At 31.8% G+C, this 19,386-nt stretch overlaps 1 protein-coding gene across 1 annotated transcript in view; it reads left to right on the forward strand.

Annotated features, from left to right (window-relative positions):
• Nucleotides 1-19,386, forward strand: part of LOC129231291 (centaurin-gamma-1A-like) — a 361,060-nt gene that overhangs the window by 250,342 nt on the left and 91,332 nt on the right. The window contains exons 3-4 of the mRNA XM_054865578.1: nucleotides 11,626-11,713; nucleotides 14,474-14,559. Coding sequence (XP_054721553.1) covers nucleotides 11,626-11,713; nucleotides 14,474-14,559 — 174 coding nt within the window. The remainder of the gene's footprint in view (nucleotides 1-11,625; nucleotides 11,714-14,473; nucleotides 14,560-19,386) is intronic.

Genomic DNA, 19,386 nt, shown 5'->3' on the forward strand with positions numbered 1-19,386 from the left:
TTTCTGCATCTTCTCTTGGTAACCGTACTCAAGAGACTATAATATCGAGGCTATTTAGTGGACCCTTAAAGTGTCTTAAGATTTTGTCTGGGTCAAAAGACATATAAGTCTGATAATGCAACACCTCGGAAATAACTCCTGACCATCTTTTCTCCTGCCTGGGGACTCGAGGAAGATTTGAGACAGTTTTGAATTTCTTGTTTTGGATTTTTCGAACGTCCTCGAACTCATAGAACATATGTAGCCAACTGGCTGGCCTTGTTAGGATAAGTAACAACTACAGAATTTAAATTTGTTGACGATAAAAATAACTCTAAAAAATATAAATCTATAAATGTTGAAATCAAGTTTGAAGAACTTGAATCTTCTGATGTCGAAGCAATAAAAGAGAAGCCGAAATTTCTTCAGAACTGAAATAGAAATTTAATTTGACGCTGATTATTTCTGCTTAATTAATTAATCCCTAAGAGGTCATTAAATTACGCATAGATTTTCTTTTGAGCTTAAACTATTCCATGAAAATATTTTATCCACCAACAATAGTTTGTTGATATTTTATCATCAAAATAAAACCTAACAATCGTAACTCAACGTATTTTAATAAAATCACTTAACGACCAGCAGATTTAAAGAATAATTAAAAGGAAAACCGTAAAATTCGTTGAAGTTTACTTAGTAAGAATAAGGCAACTTACAATAATACAAACGTTTGTTTCAACAAGAGAAAAATCTGTGTCAATACTATCAAAGAAGGCAAATAAAGAGATCAGTTTTAAAGCAATATTGTTCAAATTCGATAATAAGTGGAGGGGAAAAAAAGCGAATAAATACGTAAATAAGTTGCAAGGTTTTGCGTGGGGAAAATGTTGGTTAAAATTTGAAACAGAAGGCGTAGAATTATTCTTTGAAATTATGATTGAATAGGAGAATTGTCGCCCAGATCCTAAATTATATCAGTACACTAGTGCTGACATCAGCCTTTTCTTGATACCAGAGGTGAAAACAAAGAGAGCTGCTAAAGTTAAGAAATAAAATGCAGAAAAGAAGATAAATATTTTTAAATTAATTTGAATTTTGACATTTTGAATTCAAATTATGTTTTTCGCAATCACGAGTGTGTGTATCTAGGCGTGTGTGTTTGTGTGTGCGCAGGCATGAGTGTGTGGGTCGTTGTGTGTATGTGTGTGGAGGGAGGTATGTGTATGTGTGTATGTAGGCATGCGTGTTTGTGTCTGTGTGCAGACATGAGTGTGTGGGTAGTTGTGTGTATGTGTAGGTGTGTGTATGTGTGTAGGTGTATGTATGTGTGTAGGTGTATGTATGTGTGTCTGTTGTAGGTGCGTATAATGTATGCGTGTAAGTGTAGGATATTGACTCAATCCTTGGAGACGGTTTTCGGTAGAGGAGCAGCGTCGGGAGGGGCCGGCCGACGGTGGTGTTGCAGTGGGAGGGGGGGGGGGGGAAATCAAAAGACATCAAAACAGTCAAATGAGAACAATAAGCAATCGTGATTGCTCCAAAAACAAAAGAGAATTTGAAAAGGGTATAGTCAAAGAGTTAGATGTTAAAACTAAATTGATAAATCAAGTTATAGGCAAAAGTAAGAAAATTGCAACAGAAGATTTTAGAATTTGTAGCACTGATAAATGGGCTCTATTGCATCTCTGAAATAGTTACTTGCAAACATTTTTTTTACAATTTGCTTTTTTTTTTTTGATTTTTCCTTCTGTTCATATTAAAGTAGTTCAGGCTGCAATAGAACCTAGTATGAAGCTTAGGGAAAAAAGAGAGAACAATAAATGTGAAGATAAATTGAACTGCTCAGGGACTAAAATTTACACTATTTGGATGGTATTAGTTCTATTTATGGGGGGGGGGGGGGGACTTTTTTGAGAAAGTTGTAGCCTTTTTTTTCCGTTTTACACTCATTAACAAAAAAGATGTCGAACTTTTTACAACTGTATCATTTTCAACTACACAATTTATTCAATACGTCATTTATCTAATCATATGAATGCAGCTCTTTTGCTACTTTTTAAATTTCTCGGGCTACTTTTTTGACAGTTTTAAGCTACTATTGCATTTTGTTGCATTTTTCCTGTGGCAACCCTGAGAATAAAAATAAATAAATAAATAAATAAGATAAAATAAAAGAAATAAGGAATTAAAAAAAAAAGTGAATTTTTTTTTTTTTTTGCATGAAATTTGGAGGTTCAATTATGGCAAAAATAAATAAATCTTCGAAGGAAAGTGAAATTAAAAAAAAAAGAGAACCTTTTCGTTGCAATTTGCTGTGCTGACCAATGAAATTTTAAGTTTTATAACCTAGTATAAGAAATTTAAGGGGAAACTCTAGCATATCCGAAAATAATCATTAAAAAATATGTTTTAGTTTGGTAGAAATAAAGATTTTATTTTTTTGTCAATCACTACATTTCATTTTTTTAAAATTTTGACTAGTTGAACTACATTATGAAATTCGATTTATGAGACACACAGGGATGTGCCAGCTGTGCCAATTGCGCCAAACTGCGCCAATCACCGATCCTGCGCCAAACTGCTCCAAAAGACCGCCAAATGGACTTTTCTGCGCCAAAATCGGACAAACTTGTGTCAAAACTGCAATTTTGCATTTAATGTTGCAGTTCCTTTAGCATATCTGACAGTTTTGGTAAAATATCATCAAGTTTATGCATTTGGAGCTTGTTTTTACAATTTTTTGGCTTAGTCCCGATTTTGTGCGCATTTCAAAATCCAATTGCATCAGCTTTTTCGTTTTAATTTTTATGTGATTATGTTCCTTTGACTAGAAAAAGTTTGCACTGATCATTATTTTCAACCTTTGTTATCTTTTGTTTTCAGTATATGAGGACTTGTAAATTCGTCTTCTTGCCACGCCCACTCGAAAATGTCAATCCAGTTGCATCCAAATTGATCTAAGCGAATGCCATCTATAAAAATTAATATTGTTCGCCAGTTTTGAATCTTCGGTTTCTTAAGATTTTAGGACAGAAAATTGATCTCTAGTTTTGGTTGGAGGCACATAAATTTGGGAATTCTAATGCTCTGGTAATGAGTATGCAGACATTTCAAGTTTCTCAGATTCAGGCATTTTTTCCATGTTCTTAGTCTGTCTTAAAATTGTTATTTATTTATTTATTTATTTATTTTTTCTTTTTTCATTTTACACTTTTTTTTCACGTGTGTTTAAAAATTCTTTTTCTGTGACATCATTTCTCAAAATCATTTTTTTTTTCATTGTAATTTCATTATTAATTTTGTGATTAAATATCAAACAATTAAAACAAAAGGTTTTAATGTTGCTTTTGCTTGATCTTTAGATTTGTTAATCACGTAGTCCAGCATACAACATATAAGCCAAGAAAAAGTAATAATAATTTTAATAATGAGGTCAAAGTGAATAACTTAAACATACCAAAAAAAAAAAAAAGAAAAAAAATTATCTGATAGCTCTTTAAAATTCACTTGTAACTTGTTGAGGTAAAGTTTTTTAAATTCAACCATTCTTTTGTGCTTTTGTTAAAAGCTTTTTTGAATATGTTACATAAAAGCAAACAAATTTTAAAAATAGGTATCAAAGCACTCTAACTTAAATGTGCACTAAAGCAGTGATGTATTAAGCAAAGTAAATGTGTGCACTAAATTTTAATCGAAAGAAGTATAAGAAAAAAGTAGAGCAAGACAGGACTAGTCTTTTTGTGAATAATATTAGACAAAAAAAAAAAAAAAGAATTAAGAGAGCTTTAACTTGTAGTTGTAGCTATGGTGTTTTTGCATGCTTAATCTCCTTTTTTATTATTTTATCATGTCACACATGTTTCTGTGTGTGAAATATGCATAGTTGCTCTAAATTGATGCAAAATTTACATTTTTGCTGCTGCAAGCTGCTCCAAATTTGCAATTTTACTGCTCCAGACTGCTCCAAATTTACAATTTTACTGCTCCAGACTGCTCCAAATTCACCGTTTTGCTTTTCCAAATTCACCATTTTCCTGTTCCCAAGATTGCTCCAAAAGCGAGTTTTGGTCGGCACATCCCTGTATCAAAACATACTTTTTGCCGCTCCAATTGCACTATTTTCGTGCTCCAAGTTTCTGCAAAACACTTTTCGGTGAGCCAAACTGCTCCTAGTTCTTCATTTTCCTGAGCCAAGCTGCTCCAAAGTCACTATTTTCCTGCACCTGAGATTGCTCCAAAAGTAGGTTTCAGCTGGCACATCCCTGGACACAATCGAGTTTTTTTTTCTTTTTTGCAATAACTGTTTACTGAGGCAAAAGTACATGAAAGTGACATAGTCCTTATCGTATTTTGCCAGTACTCAGGAAATAGCTGGCCATCCATTTCAATTAACGTTTATTAAAAATATACTTTCCTGACTGAATTAACTTTATATGTATTAATTTCCATAGTCTTCATTTTCCCTTAATATTTGACAATTAAACTGAAGAGTGGGCTTGAAGAGAGATACTTTAAACTTCCTAAAATGTTTTTTCGATTACAGTCCTTCGATTTAAAGCTCTATTGTCGCAAAAAAAAAAACAAAAAAAAAAAAAAAACATGTTTGTCAATCATTAAAAAAATAGTTACAATATTGTGTTATATTTATGACCATTTTCGTAACAGAAGTTCTTCTCCCTATGTGATGCAAGTACTCTGTGGGGTGGATCAAGGTACTCGAGACTTAAAACACCTTTCTCTACTTAGCTTTGAGCTTAACAATAAAATTTAAAATAAAAAAAATCTTCGATGGTGATAAATATGTAATAATGGTAAAAGAAATCTAAACGTTTTAATTTTTTACCGTAGAACATTTTAAGGTATCTTTTACTCGGGGATACCTTGATTTACTTTATAAAGTTCTGTTTAAAAACAAATGTAACACAAGATTAGGTGCAGAACATTTGAAAAACTTCGATAAGGATAAATATGTCATTAATCTTATGATAAAAAATTTAACTTTATAATTTGTTTTTTCATTAGGTGAAAAATGAAAGCTGAAAATGTGGACCAAACGTGCGCTATCTCTCCTTATTTGATTTTTAAATGTCACTTTTAGACGTTCTTAAATCTGAAAAATTAAAAACGAACTGCGAGACAAGTACTTGATTGCGCTTTTATCCCTTTTGCCTTTGCATCTAATTATTAACAGCTCCAAAAGTAACTTCTTTGGATTTTCTTTCATAATTAGTGCCCTTTTCGGTCTTGACAAGGCATTTTACTTCCCTAATGAAGCCCGCTTACTCATTAAATCCAAGCTTCTCGAAGATGGATCATTTTTCGGAATAACATTTAAAACGTTAGAATTTATTTTCATTCTGCATTTAAGTAATCAGAGGAGAACACTGATGCATATCGTTAAAAATAAGTAATTTTGCGCGTAATAAAGTAAAAGGGAAAGATGCATGACTTGGCTCAAATAAAAGGTATTAAGATTTTGAGACTAGTTTCTAAAGCAATCGCTCCCTTCGTCAGAGACAAGCGAAGAAAGAAAAATCTATTGTGTCTGAAAAAAAGGTTTCATACTATTAAGATGGCTCCGAAACCAAGGCGGATTTAGTATTTGGTGAACCAGCAGGAAGAGTTGGAGAGATATTGGGAATAGAAAATTACATTAGAAATAAAGGGGGGAGGGAGCAAAAGATTCATTGCAGATTGTGTCTTAGCTCTTGTGTGCGGGAAAGTCATAAAAGAAGTTCAATTCGCAGATAGTGGAAGGTGGACAAATAATTTTACCACCACGGAAATATTTAAAGAAGTGTAACGGAAAAATTACACTCCATGTAACAAATTTCCAAAAAGTTTTGCTTATGATTTGTCAATGTTCTTTTCTGTTTAATTGAGTAACAATTATTTAGAAACGGGTAGTAATGCTACTGAAGTTTCCTTTTTGTGGCTATTTACCGTGGAATGCAGCAGTTTTTACGAACTGTCAACTTTTGCGTTTTTTAATTCCTTTGTTACTATTATGCTCAATACTTTTTTTTAAACATAATATAACCGTCGATAACGCCAGTGCCGACACGGACGTAAGTGGTCAATTACTCGCGAAATCTCCTTTTTTAACTACTGTTGAAAATAATTTGAAAAATAGTTATTGTTAATCCTGACAGTTTTATGAACTCGTAGAAAAGTTTTAATATTCTTCCTTGTGATTTTTCTTGTGAAACTAGACAGAACGTGTAGAAACTTCTACTAAATGGTCAATTACTGGCGAATCAACCTAGTTACCCAGAAACAAAAATCGTGTTACATAGTATTAATAAAGTCTTCAGCAGCTAAAGACATGGTTGGGGTATTTGATCACAAACTTAAAATCTTCCGAGGTTAAACTTATTTGTCAATCCTTCCCTATTTGGAATTCGACTTGTTAAAAAAGTTTTACGTGCACAAGTAATTGGAATCTAAAAGGGATCTTTTGCAATCCTTCATGTTTCTCACGTTTTTCTATCTATTGTATTTGATTCGTATCTTCCACTGTCTCTCTTGTCAATCCTGGTTTGGTAAATGTTAATCCTGATTGGTTTTGGAGCCCGTCCTGATTGCATATATGTATTTTTTTTTCCTGATTATAGGTTTCCTTTGACACTGATGAAGGGGGCGTGAGCTTAATAACGGGTTGCCGTGCAAGATTCAATTTATCATGTAAAATGGAAAATAACGGAATTGGCGCTTATAAAAAGTATTAAAAACGGCAACCCGTTATTGGGCTCACGCCCCCTTCATCAGTGTCAAAGGAAACCTATAATCAGAAAAAAATACATATATACAATCAGGACGGGCTCCAAAACCAATCAGGATTAACATTTACCAAACCAGGATTGACAAGAGAGACATTGGAAGATACGAATCAAATACAATGGACAGAAAAACGGGAGAAACATGAAGGATTGCAAAAGACCCCTTTTAGATTCCAATTACTTGTGCACGTAAAATTTTTTTAACAAGTCAAGTTCCAAATAGGGAAGGATGGACAAATAAGTTTAACCTCGGAAGATTTTAAGTTTGTGATCTAATACCCCAACCATGTCTTTAGCTGCTGTAGTATTCATCTAGTACTAAAGCAATCAGTACCTAATAAATTCCAATGCTTCTTGTGCTTAATATCAAATTATGTTAATAATTTCTGTGTGCTTATATTTAATGGCATTTAATCTATTTTACGCAAAAATTTCGAAAATTAAACAAAATTAATGCAATTAAAAAAGAAAGGAAAGAAAAATGCTTCGAAAGTGTGCTATAAAAAGTTTTGAACCCTTTTAATAAACAGCGTGCAAAAACATGCAAAACCTCGTTTTTCGCAACATTTTGTTCTAATTCCAAAAATTATCAAAATATGGTGCAGAGTTAATATACTTATTGAAAGTTTGAAACGATAAAGAAAATTGGTGAATACATACCAAATGTAATTTTTATACGCACTCTAGGTCGCCTAACTTATGTTTTGGGAAATAATATCCATTAAAAATAATTCCAACACAAAATTTTTTAAAAATTTGAGCTCAAGGAAATATTCGAGTTCAAATTTTAAGTCACCATGCAGAAGATGAGATTGGAACCTATCGCCCTTTCGACTGACTGTCGAAGCAAAGAAACAAAATATTAAAATTTTTCATTGTTATTGAAACATTAATGCAGAAATTATGCTATGATAAAAAAAGCACCGCAAAAGCTCATACGTAAAACCTCTAAAGTTAACCACCTGCCTAAGCTGACCGCTTTTTTCAGGTACAAAATTAGTCCTATATCATATAAATCAACCTCTATAAGTTGACCACCTGTCTAAGTTGATCATTAAAGTAGTGCACCGCAAGTGGTCAACTTACACGGGCTTCACTGTACGATTTGAAAAAAAAAAAAAAAAAAAAAAACACACTCTATACACACATATAGTTTTAAACTCTTGTTAGCTACTATGTCCCCCCCCCCCCAAAGGTGTAATTGATTACGAGCATAAAGTGGTGTAAGCCACAAAACGCTGCATTTCATATCTCGGTGAATATTGACCTTACTAATGTCAAACTCTTTGTGTTTGAACTGTTTTTATGATTTTGATTCCCTTGAATGCAATGTAGGGGATTTGGGGATCATATAAAAAGTTAATTTTCATATTGTTTCACTAATTCTTTTTCGCTCAACAAACTTTTCATACGTTCACTCTGCATCTTATTTTGATCATTTTTGGAATTAGAAGTATGCATCTTGGAATAACGGTTGCGAAAATAGAGGTCTTGCAGGTTTAACGGGGATACGCTGCATATTTACATATTTTTTTTTTTTTTGTTTATCCGTAGAAACACCTACTTTGAAAAATTGAATTCTAAAACTTTTTTATTCTGCTTCCAGTTACTTAAAGTATCTGGGTATTGTCAATGATTCATATCTTTAAAATCTCTCGAAGAATAAGAGACCGATTATTTTTGTTTTTTATACAAAGGGTATAAGAAATAAATACATACCTTTGTGCGGGGAAGTAAATGGCAATCAACAACGTTTTGACGCACGAAATTAAAAAATTACTGCAGACACTTGTTTCGAGGTTTCAGAGAACCCCTTTATTTTGTGTGTGGATGTTTTAGGAATTTCAGAAATCGGTCTTAATCTTAGAAATTTGTTTTTTTGGCTCATTTTTCTTCTATTTACCGTAACTTAAATTACGGTTATGAATTGGGCAGGTTTAATGGGTGGTGGTATGTTCCATTTGGGCTCTTCTAACACCCCCTTTCGTTTGGCAGATTAGGTCAAATTCACCCTGTGTATAATTCAGTTAAGTAAGGGGAGGTGGGGCACATTGGTCCGCCTTTTCACTAATTTTTATTTCATCAAAAAATTTAACGAGAAGTTCGATTTTCTACAATAAGTTCCACAAAACACTTCTCAATACCACAGTTTTTTTTTGGAAACGTTGAATTGATAAACTTTTTTTACATTAATTTTTCACAGAAACTCGTAAAGTAGATCGACGTGCCCCACGGGTGGGGTACGTTGGACCGCATAACTACATTTTTTATAATTTTAGTGATAAATACTAGCAAACTTAGTAACTAACTTATTCTCTTTTGTGTGTAGAGTGAAAAATATGAAGTTTAAAGATCAATATAACATATTAAATTTATTTTAATTGATAAATCATCTTTATTTAAAAACAGCAATAAGCATTCACCATTACTGCACAATTATTTTTTAAAAATCAAAAGAAAAATCAATTATTGAATATCATGAGACAATTATTGCAGATTAAAGTTCATTAAAGATGCGTTAAATGATATCTGGAAATATGGACGTGCTACTTTTGAGCTTTAAGCACTTTCATTGGACTGGGTTTTGGAAGGATAAGTCATATGTTATTTTTATGCAAAGTTACATCAATATTTGCTAGGGGGTAAAAAGCTCTTTTTCTTTATTGCATTGCTTGTGGAACAACTCCCCCCCCCCCCGCAAAAAAGCCTGTTATACTAATACATTTCAAAGAAAAAGTCCAAAAAAAAAAAAAAAAAATTGACAGCGTTAAGTTAGCATATCTTTGTGTTTTAAAATCAAAATTAGATAATCTTAAAATAAAAATATATTTTTGTATTCCTTTAATCAATTATTTGTTTTATTTTGTTTCTATGAAGAATGCTTGTTTAGCAAAAATATTTTGTTAAAAACAGGAACTTTATTATAGCATGTATTGCATACTTTAAATTTTAGAAAACAATTGTCTGCAAAAATTTTAAGTATATTTGAAAATATCAATAGTAAAAAAGTGCAGATATAAAATAAATCTTTTGGTAAAATTAATTTAGTAAAATTTTTGTTAAATAATTATAAAATATATCTTTGCTTCCCCCCCCCCTAAGTTTTATCATCATTGTTTCAAAACATGTGTAACATGAAATGAAATGAATGTATAATATACAAACACTTAGAATATTGTTATAATTATTGAGATTTAAGAGAAAAAATAAATTTTTTAATTATGTGGGTTAGGTTGGTGCGGTCCAATAAGCCCCACAAAGAGTGAACCAACCTTTTTTGTCTGAAGAAGTGATGTCATATTTTTTTTCTTTTTGAAAAAAAAATGAAAAAATTGTCAATTATTGTGAACTAAAAGAACTTACTTTCAGAAAAGAGTTCAATTTTTTCCCCTCAATCTTGATAAAACCCATTAAAAAAAAATAAAGTTACAGTTTCATGAAAATTACTGAGGACTACTGAAATAACACTTTCTGGGATAAAATTTGTTCAATATAACTGTAACATGTGATTTCATTTTAGGATTTGTAGGACCATAGGTGCTATTTTTTGGTCATAAAATAAAATAAAAAATATTAATAATATTAAAATAATCGAGAGCGGTCCAGCGTGCCCCACGGTCCAACGTACCCCACTTCCCCCTACTTAAATATTTAGAATGATATCAGTATCTAATGAGTTGTATCATTAATGATTCTCAGATACGTGACGAATCATAAAGAATAGTTATAAAATAGTCGTTTCTAATCACAAATTACAGCGTAACAAACTTGAATGATTGCGAGTAAGTGTTGCCAATTTGCAAATCATCCCTTACGATTCGTTGTTTATTCGAAAATCCTTGAAATAAGGCTCTTTAGGTCGATGTTAACTTTTTCAGTTTTAATTATTTTCTTCTGGATTTGTTTTATAATTTGCCACATTTAGTTAGCTATGACATTTTGAAAGTTATAAATTGCTATTTTTCGCTTATGCGCAGTGAAAATTTTATTGCTTTGAGCGGTCCATATTTCATCAAACTTTCAATATTTTCATTTTAAACTTCAGAATAATGTTTTTCTTATATACTGTCAAGTTTTCTAAAAGTTTGGTAAGGTTTGACCGAAAACTCTGCGTATCATGAGCTTAAAAAATTCGAAAATTTATATTTTTGAATGATATGAATAATGATGATATGAATATGTGACATTTTCACGAGAATCCATAAAATCATTGTACATATTTTGTAAACTAACTTCTGAAATTTACATTTTATTCTCAGCTATTTTCGATGAAGGATGATCAAAAATCTTTTTCCGATCTTTCAACTTCTTATTAGTTCCCTGCATGCATGCGTGATTTAGTTTTTACTGGAAATTGTCAAATGATGCACACCTTTTATATGACAAAAGTTGCAGAACAATTCATCTAGTACTTCTCAAGAAATTCGTAAAAAATATACTTTTGAAAGTGTCCGTATACTTTAGGGTATATAGTCTTGCTGTTCATTTTAAATTCTAATATCGAAAATAAGCATAGAAAAATGGTACACATGGCACACGTTGTGGGAGAAAAGCTAAACCCCTTACAATTATCCTCGTTGGAGTTTTAATTACCCTATATTCAGGGAAAAGACCCATATTCATCATATTGCTAGGCGCAAGTTCGAAAGGGTAAACATTGGGAAAATACGTAATGGGGTCTCATGTTAGTTAAAGTATTTTTGCAAAGTTTTTATAATGGGGGAGAAAAGGGCCAAATATTTTAATCACATTTTATCTACTTAATATTATGTAGAAGACATATTATGTACTTATATAACTGAGTAAATTTTAGTCTAATGAACTATTAATACGTAAAATTTCATTTTTGGATTTCATTCTTTTCTAGGGCATTGTAGGGAGTCTTTCTAGTGGAAAATCTGCTTTAGTTCATAGGTATCTTACGGGCTCATACATGCAAGATGAATCCCCGGAAGGTAAGTTTCGAAGTGTATTCAATTCATGATTGTTTTTTGATTGTACATAGTGACCATAACTAAACGACCCCACTTTAAAGTTATTTAGCGACGAAATTATTGCTCAGAAATTAGGGAAATTTTGTGTAGAACATAATGAAGTGATGGAAATTTGTTTGGGCAAATAAAAAAAAAATGTTGAAAATTTCTCCACCAGTTGGCCATTTCCAGTGAATTACATATTTACTGTACATTTACGATAGTTAAAAAAATACTGCAGCAAAACATGTTCATCTTGACGGCCATCATTTTCAACTACCTTCTGAAACCGTTAAGCATGTTCTACAGGTGACCGCAATCTGCTCAGGGAAATGTTACGAAAATGTCGTGAAATGGTGTCTTTAAGAAAATTAGGTAAAGTTCTATGATTTATCAAGGTCAACGAAATTTTTCAAATACCTCAAAAGCCAAAAGTTACATGGATTGAGGTTTGGGGATCGGAAAGGCCACTGATCACGAGAGTGGCTGCCGATGACACGTTCTTTTCCGAAGAGGTTTTTAGGACCTTTGCAGGTGATGAAAAAGATGGTGAAATCTAAATAACGAACCAGCCGTACCATCCTTTTCTCGAAGCTAACACAGAGCACTTTTCACACCCCTGTAATTGCATTGCGGGTAAAGCTATTAGCCTGATTTTTCAGTGAGTAAGAGGGCATGCGATAGCGTGCAATATCTGCAAATTTGTTCCATTTATACCATGGTTGGTCATTTTTCCGCCTTTTTGCCGCGACAGTGGAAAAAACCGTGGCCAAAAAAAAAAAAAAAAAAAAAAAAAACCAAGTTGGAAAACAAATGACAAAAACCCAATTACAAAGACAGTTGCATAAAGTTATCTTAATTATTGGAATAGCAGTGATGTAAATAATGTATAACACTCTGAATAAAGATCTTACCTATCAATTTCATTATTTATTAGACTAATTTTTAAATTTAAAAGAAATGCATTATAATTGTAATAGCAATGATTTTAAATCTCTATGACATGTTGCAACATATAAACTATTTTTATAAGTCTGATTATTTTAATACTTAAAAAGAACTATGTCTTTGAAATTAGTAAATTTATTAAAAATTGAAAGTGTTTAGGCTTTTTTTTTCCATTTAAGATCCATTTAGATTTTTGAGCTGTGTAACTTTGTCAGCAAGTAGTTGAAAAACATTAGGACTTTCATTTTTTGTTTTTATGTTTAAAACTTTTAAAAACAAACATTTTAAAAATGTTTAAGTCTTAAAGAAAACTTAAATATTACATTTGTTTTAAACATGAAAACAAACAAAAAATTTTATCGAAGCATATTTAATGTTTTTTATCAATTTTCTGAAGAAAAATATTGTAAAAAAACTGTGTCTGTAAGCTGTCAGCACAAAATCTCTAATTGTCATTTTGACAAAAAACTATTATTGCCGGATTCTATCTAGTTTTGACAGAGTAGTTGAATAATATAGGAAAATATTAACATTTTTTCTCTCTGAAGAAAAAATGCAATTTCTCGTTTACTGAGAAAATGGATAGATTAGATGTTATAATGTTGTCATGCTATTGCCAAGTCACTATATATATATATATATATTAGATATAAAGATCTCTAATATTGTTACAGTCCTTATAAATGTTGCAAGGTAATAGGAAACAATTTAAGACAAAATTGTTTAATAGTTGCTTCCAACGATACTAGCTAAGCAACTGACTTGGTTGAACATGAGATCACACAACTTTCTTACTGTGGAAGTGATACTTGCATTTTTGTAGATTTTGTATTTTTGATGGGATCTTTTTATTTTCTCAAGCAAATTCCGATTCCTTCATAATGTTCTTCACAAATTTCGTCAAGTACAGAGAAATCGTTTTGTCAAAACACTTGCTTAAAAGTAGGATCGTTCAATTATGACCACACTGTAACTAGTTGTCAAAATTGCTCCTTGTCCGTTGCAGAAAAAGTTTGATTCTGCAAATATACTGTTCTTTTCCTTTTTTGTTTTCATTAAAATAAAATTCGATTTTGACTTCTAATTTTAATCTTATTTTTATAATTTGAATGCTTGTTGAAATAAAAGCTTGCTTGATTATATAATGGTGTTTATTCGTAAGCAATAATATACCAAGAGTATAAATTATGAACCAATCTTGGTGCGTTTTATTGTTTTCTATGTTTTTAAAAGTGTAAACATTTGACCAAAGCATTTCTGAAATACTGCAATTCAACATTTTCTTTAAAAGTCTACAATTCCTCTTTTTATTAGTTAATTTAGGGTGTATTTATCAAATGAAAAAGGAAATCAAAAAATCAATTTTTTGTCTAATTTACTCGCATTTATTTCGTTATTGAAAATGATTTTAAAGGATTTATACCGGAAAATATTGAACATTTTTTTCGAAAATTGTATCTATTCCCCCCTTTTTTTCCTTCTAAAAGTTGTTTTCGATGACTTATTCTGCTCTCCTAAGGAAGAAAAACGTTTCTCAAGAGGTTAAATTTTTGTTCTGAGAATCTTTCTGATGATTTTTCATCATCTTTTAGGAAATACACTTTTCTGATCCTAGTAATCGATATTCCTATTATTTATTTTTGATAAACTAAATCTAATATATAACCATATTGTAAATTTGATGGACTATCCAGTGTGGGAAAAGAAATGCTTTAAGAAACATTTGAGGTACGCTCTTCTTACTAGAGAGCAGTATAGGTAATTACATCTAATTTTTTCTTCTTCTGATTTTAGGCGGACGATTCAAAAAAGAAGTTGTAATCGAAGGACAAAGCTACCTTTTGCTAATAAGGGATGAAGGCGGTCCGCCTGAAATTCAGGTTAGTTTTGGTTTTATTTATACATTGCTTTTCCTTTTAAAATTAATAACTTTAGAAGCCCTATTTATTATTGCAAGCTGTGCGAGCGTTTTTTGGTTTAACTTCGGAGTTTTGATGTGTTAGCTGCGAACGTATTAAAACTCCTTAGCACTATCCTTTCGGCCTCTCGCCACTACTTGGGACATGGATACTCGACAGTCAAATGAGAAAAAAAAAAAAGAAATAGAGATAAAAAAACTAATGAAGCTGTTCAGAAGTGAACGTTTCGTAACATGAATTAAACCAAATTAGTAAAAATAAACAATTGTAAAAAACATTAAATGGTTTGATACGCAGTATGGTATGCTAATCAAAATCTAAACTAGAAATGAATTAAAATAATGGTTTTGCTTCATTTTTGTGAATATGCCTGGAATTAACGAACAAAAGTTCAAAAGCAACTTCTGGGGGTAGTACACTGTTATAACTAGGGGTTCCAGACGAGTGAAAATATTCCCTCTAAGGTGAAAGCATAGTGTCTGAAGGTGCAATGCAGGCCAGAAAATAGAGCAGAAGAGCCGAAAAAGCATGCAATCGCAGAAAGACTCATTGCGCATGGGCTTTTTGCCTTAGACATACATTCAACCACCTCAATATGGCGGTCAAATAATGATTGCGTTTGTGTGTCTTTCACATTGAATGAAGTACACTATTGGATTAAAACACAACTTTTCTAGGATTAAATATCCCAAATTACAAGTAAGTACAGCTTTTGATCACTTAGTAGCTTTTAGGGCTTTCAAACATAGTTAAGTGTTTAAAAGTGCATTTATTGCTTTTCAGTTACCGTTACTGTCTTTTTAGTTTACCGTTACTATCGTGAAATTTCCATCATTCAAAACGCTACTAAAAATATCTGTCATTATTTTTTTTGAGTACTCGATAAGCAGCTTTTATTAATCATCAACAAAAAAAAAAAAAAAAAAAAGAAAGAAAAAGAAAGAAACACCTTCTATAACATTATCAATAATCAACAAGTGAGAACCTTAATAAAAATTATTCTTGTGCTTCGTAGATTATAACGGAAAGCTAGCGAAAAAAAAAAAAATCTCTCTCAGTCTAGCTCTTTTTTTTTTTTTCATTCAAGTGTTAGAATCATTTCCTGTTAGCGGTTAATGTCTCGATAGCGTTAGAAATTTCTTTTGGTTTTTTATTTAACTGTTGAAAAACTTTATGTGCTTTTTATTTTGTTACTCTTGATTAACGTTTATGAAACGATTTTGTTTTTCCGTAATTGTAATATCCCTGAATATTTTTGGCTCTTCATGTAAATAATTCATAAGTACAGCTATGCTTCATTTTCGGAATGCGTCATGTTTTAGAAAATGTATAATTTCTCACATTATTTAAATAATTACTCGTTTTTAAAGTATAACGTTTTGTTAATTTCGAAAAATTGCCGGGGGAGTGCTCCCAAACCTCTCCTTCCCCAATAATTGTAACATTACCAAAGATCGTCTAAATCTCTTGTTTTAAAACTAATGTCTTGTTTCCTGATTTTAACAACAACAGAACTGTTGCTCAGAATCCTATAATGAGTTTAGATTATAAATTCATGGAAATTGGACCAGAGTTCTGCTGAAGAAAATAAGTCACCAAAACGTTATTTTTCGGGCCATTTGGATTCGAAGTCTCAATCTTCGCGTTATTGACTCGACGCTCTAATCAACTGAGCCAGTGATTCTTCATTTCACGAGTTATGCATTGAAGCAATGCAAACTAAAGTATAACATAAATCGTATTTTATCCAAAACAACCAATATGTGAACTGTCTCTTTATTTCCGCCAAAAGCGGTGAAAAAATCTTTCAAGTTATGCCTTACTGACGAAGATTGATTAAGTATTGAGGTAGTGTGCCGGTGTTGTCACAAAATACACCTTTGAGATATAAAACATATGATAATTACAGTAGCCTGGTTAGCGAAACTCATTATTTTTATTTCATCCAGACTTTTTTTAGTAATCAAATGAGAATCTTAATTGATATTTTGCAGATTGGGAAACTTAATAAACAAAAGTGCACTCGGCGTAAAATCTGAGAGTTCAGCACTCCAAAATCAAAACATTTGTGATCTATAACGTGATCCCAGCGAACTGGTCTTTTTAAGAGTACTTTTATGAAATGTTTTTTTAAAATTCGATCGAATTCTTTCTTATAATACAAAAAAAAAAAAAAAAACTACCATTTGCAATGTAGGGGAAGCTGCTGTACTCACGGACGGTTGTACCACGGACGTTGGTGGGGAAATTCTGGGTATTGTTGAGAGAGTTCGGATGGGGGGTTTCAACACGTGTGTCAGCCCTCTCCAGTATTTCAGGAGTTTTTGACGCCATCAAACGAACAAGTAAGATTCTAGCATAAGTTTTCGGTTGCAGCAGGATCTAAGTTAAAAAAAAAAAAGAATCATGTACAATTTCTTTTTTTTAGTACGTCGTGGATTGTGTTATTCATAATCGTTGTAGGTACTGTCAGACATTTTAACGCGAAACCTTACTCGAATTTGCACATGCGTCAGGTTTCTTCTGACTTTATCAAAACAGGGGTGATAGCAAGAAGGAAGTAACGAGCAAGCAAATACCGAATGCATCGGGGGGGAAAAAAAGCGTGTTTCCTTAAACCATCACCCCTTTTTCAATTGGAACCGTTCGCAGCTGCTAGTCGCGGAGTTCGAGAACAAACAATATCATGCTGCCCTTTGTTTTCAAGGTGTTGTTTCTGATTTTTAATGTGAAACTGTGGTCCTGTCGATGTGAATGGCTTGCAAAATCAAAATGACCTACCTTTGTACCCAAGGACCCATAATTATGTGTACCCACGGACGGCAATTTTTAGTGTCTTGGGTCACACCTGAGTCTTTTTACAATGTGAAGTACCTCAAAACGGTGCCTTGTCATCAACGTCCGAAATTTACTTTCAACAATGATGATGATTTTGAAGTAGGGCTTGAAGACATAGTGTTGAAGTTACTCCCCACCTGTTATAGGATCTACAGACCGTCAATCCCAGCTGTTTTCATTTTTAATCGACATTTCTGGGTTTTTGTTGGAATTAATCTAAACTGAGTTTTTTTTTTTTTTTTGTAATGGGTTAATTTCGTTAAAGGTTTCAATTTTTGTATTAATTGAAATCATTATAAAGGTACATCGAGAGCAGTACTTTTCATTTATCTAGTTAATATTTTGTTTAGAAACATATTAGGCTCTCTTAAGAGTAATATGCTTTTTGAAGAGTTCACTGAGATTAAAAATGAAAGCTAATTAAAAAAGGTATAAGGTAAAAAAATATTAAGGATAATTAAAAGCCTTAGGTCTTCGGGTAATTTTCAAAGTTTGATTTCTGTTGGATTCTTTGTTTAGGTTTTTTTTTTTATTTTCAGTGGATGTTTGAAAAATTTCAATATAAAATGGCTAATGAAAATGTATTGAGTTCATCAGACCTATTTATTTATTTATTTTTTAATATGTCCATGGGTACAAAGACCCTTGTCCGCGGGTTGAACGGGGTGTAGTACCCACGGACCAAAAAGATGATTTTAAAGAAAATTTTTTTGCAGTTGAAAGCTGTGAAATTTTCATCTAACAAAAGTTGTCAAATTAGATGAGAACCTCGGTAAAATTCTGCCAGAGAATTTTACCAATCGATTATCCATTCATAGAGACCAGCAAAAATTGAAAAGTAAATTTTGTCCGTGGGTACAGCAGCTTCCCCTACAAAATTGGAATTCTTTAGATTGTAAACTTGTATTAGAAACATGTCACGTTACGATGTGTATATTGTTAGGCTATTTAAAACGTAACAGCAAGTTAAAGCACACACACTCACACACGTGTGTGCTTCAAATTTAAAAAGGATCTTAACCTCAAGTTTCTTTATCGAAGGCGATGCATCCTGCTATTAAGAATGCCACAAAAGTTTCGGTTTCGTCAAAAAGTGGAATGATCATCATAAAAAAATCGAACGTGGGGTAGCATTTTAAACAGAGATAAACACAAAGTTTCAAATATTTTCTTATGTATTCCTTTTTTTTCTCCTTTGATAGGCTGATTATAGTATATGACCTGAATTCTTTTGTGACTGGCTTTTCAATTTAATATATTAGAAACTGCCTCGGTGTCCAAATATTTTTGGCTTGCATCCCAATTTCATAGATGTTTCTAAATTTGGTATGTAACATTGCCAAACTATATTGTTTCTGGCTTCCTTGCAAAAATTTCGAACATAAAAAATCTCTTACGTGGAATACTTCAATCTAGTTTGGTGATGTTTTGTATGAAAATCACGATTTCGTTTTACTGTGATAAAAAATAAAAATGCGGGATTTAATTCAAGGGAATCTTTTAACAACACGAAAAACATATCCCTGGACTTGAATACTTATTCAGTCACATAAATTGTATGTGTTTACAAATCTTTAGTACTTTTAAGAACGTATCATTCGCGTAGTAGGGGAATGTGGGGCAATGTGAAATGATTAAGATGACTGAGTTTTTTCAAAATTCACAAATCCGAAATTTGTTTTGAAAATTAGCGTACACAATGAAAGAACATGTATTTTATTATAAAACTTGCGTTGAAACGGTATTTTTTTTTTTTTTGGTTTTTGGCAGTTAGTTTGAATTTTCCAAAAAAAAAAGTGGAACATTTTCACTTTTTTTTTTCATGAGGCAAAGTGAAAAATAAAATATTTTTCTAATGAAATTTTTCTATTCGATTATAAAACATATTTTTGAACAAAAAGATCAATTAATAAAAGGTTGAATGAATATATGAATAGATAATAAAACAAT

The sequence above is a fragment of the Uloborus diversus genome, chromosome 10 (assembly GCF_026930045.1).
Source record: "Uloborus diversus isolate 005 chromosome 10, Udiv.v.3.1, whole genome shotgun sequence".
Lineage (NCBI taxonomy): Eukaryota > Metazoa > Arthropoda > Arachnida > Araneae > Uloboridae > Uloborus > Uloborus diversus.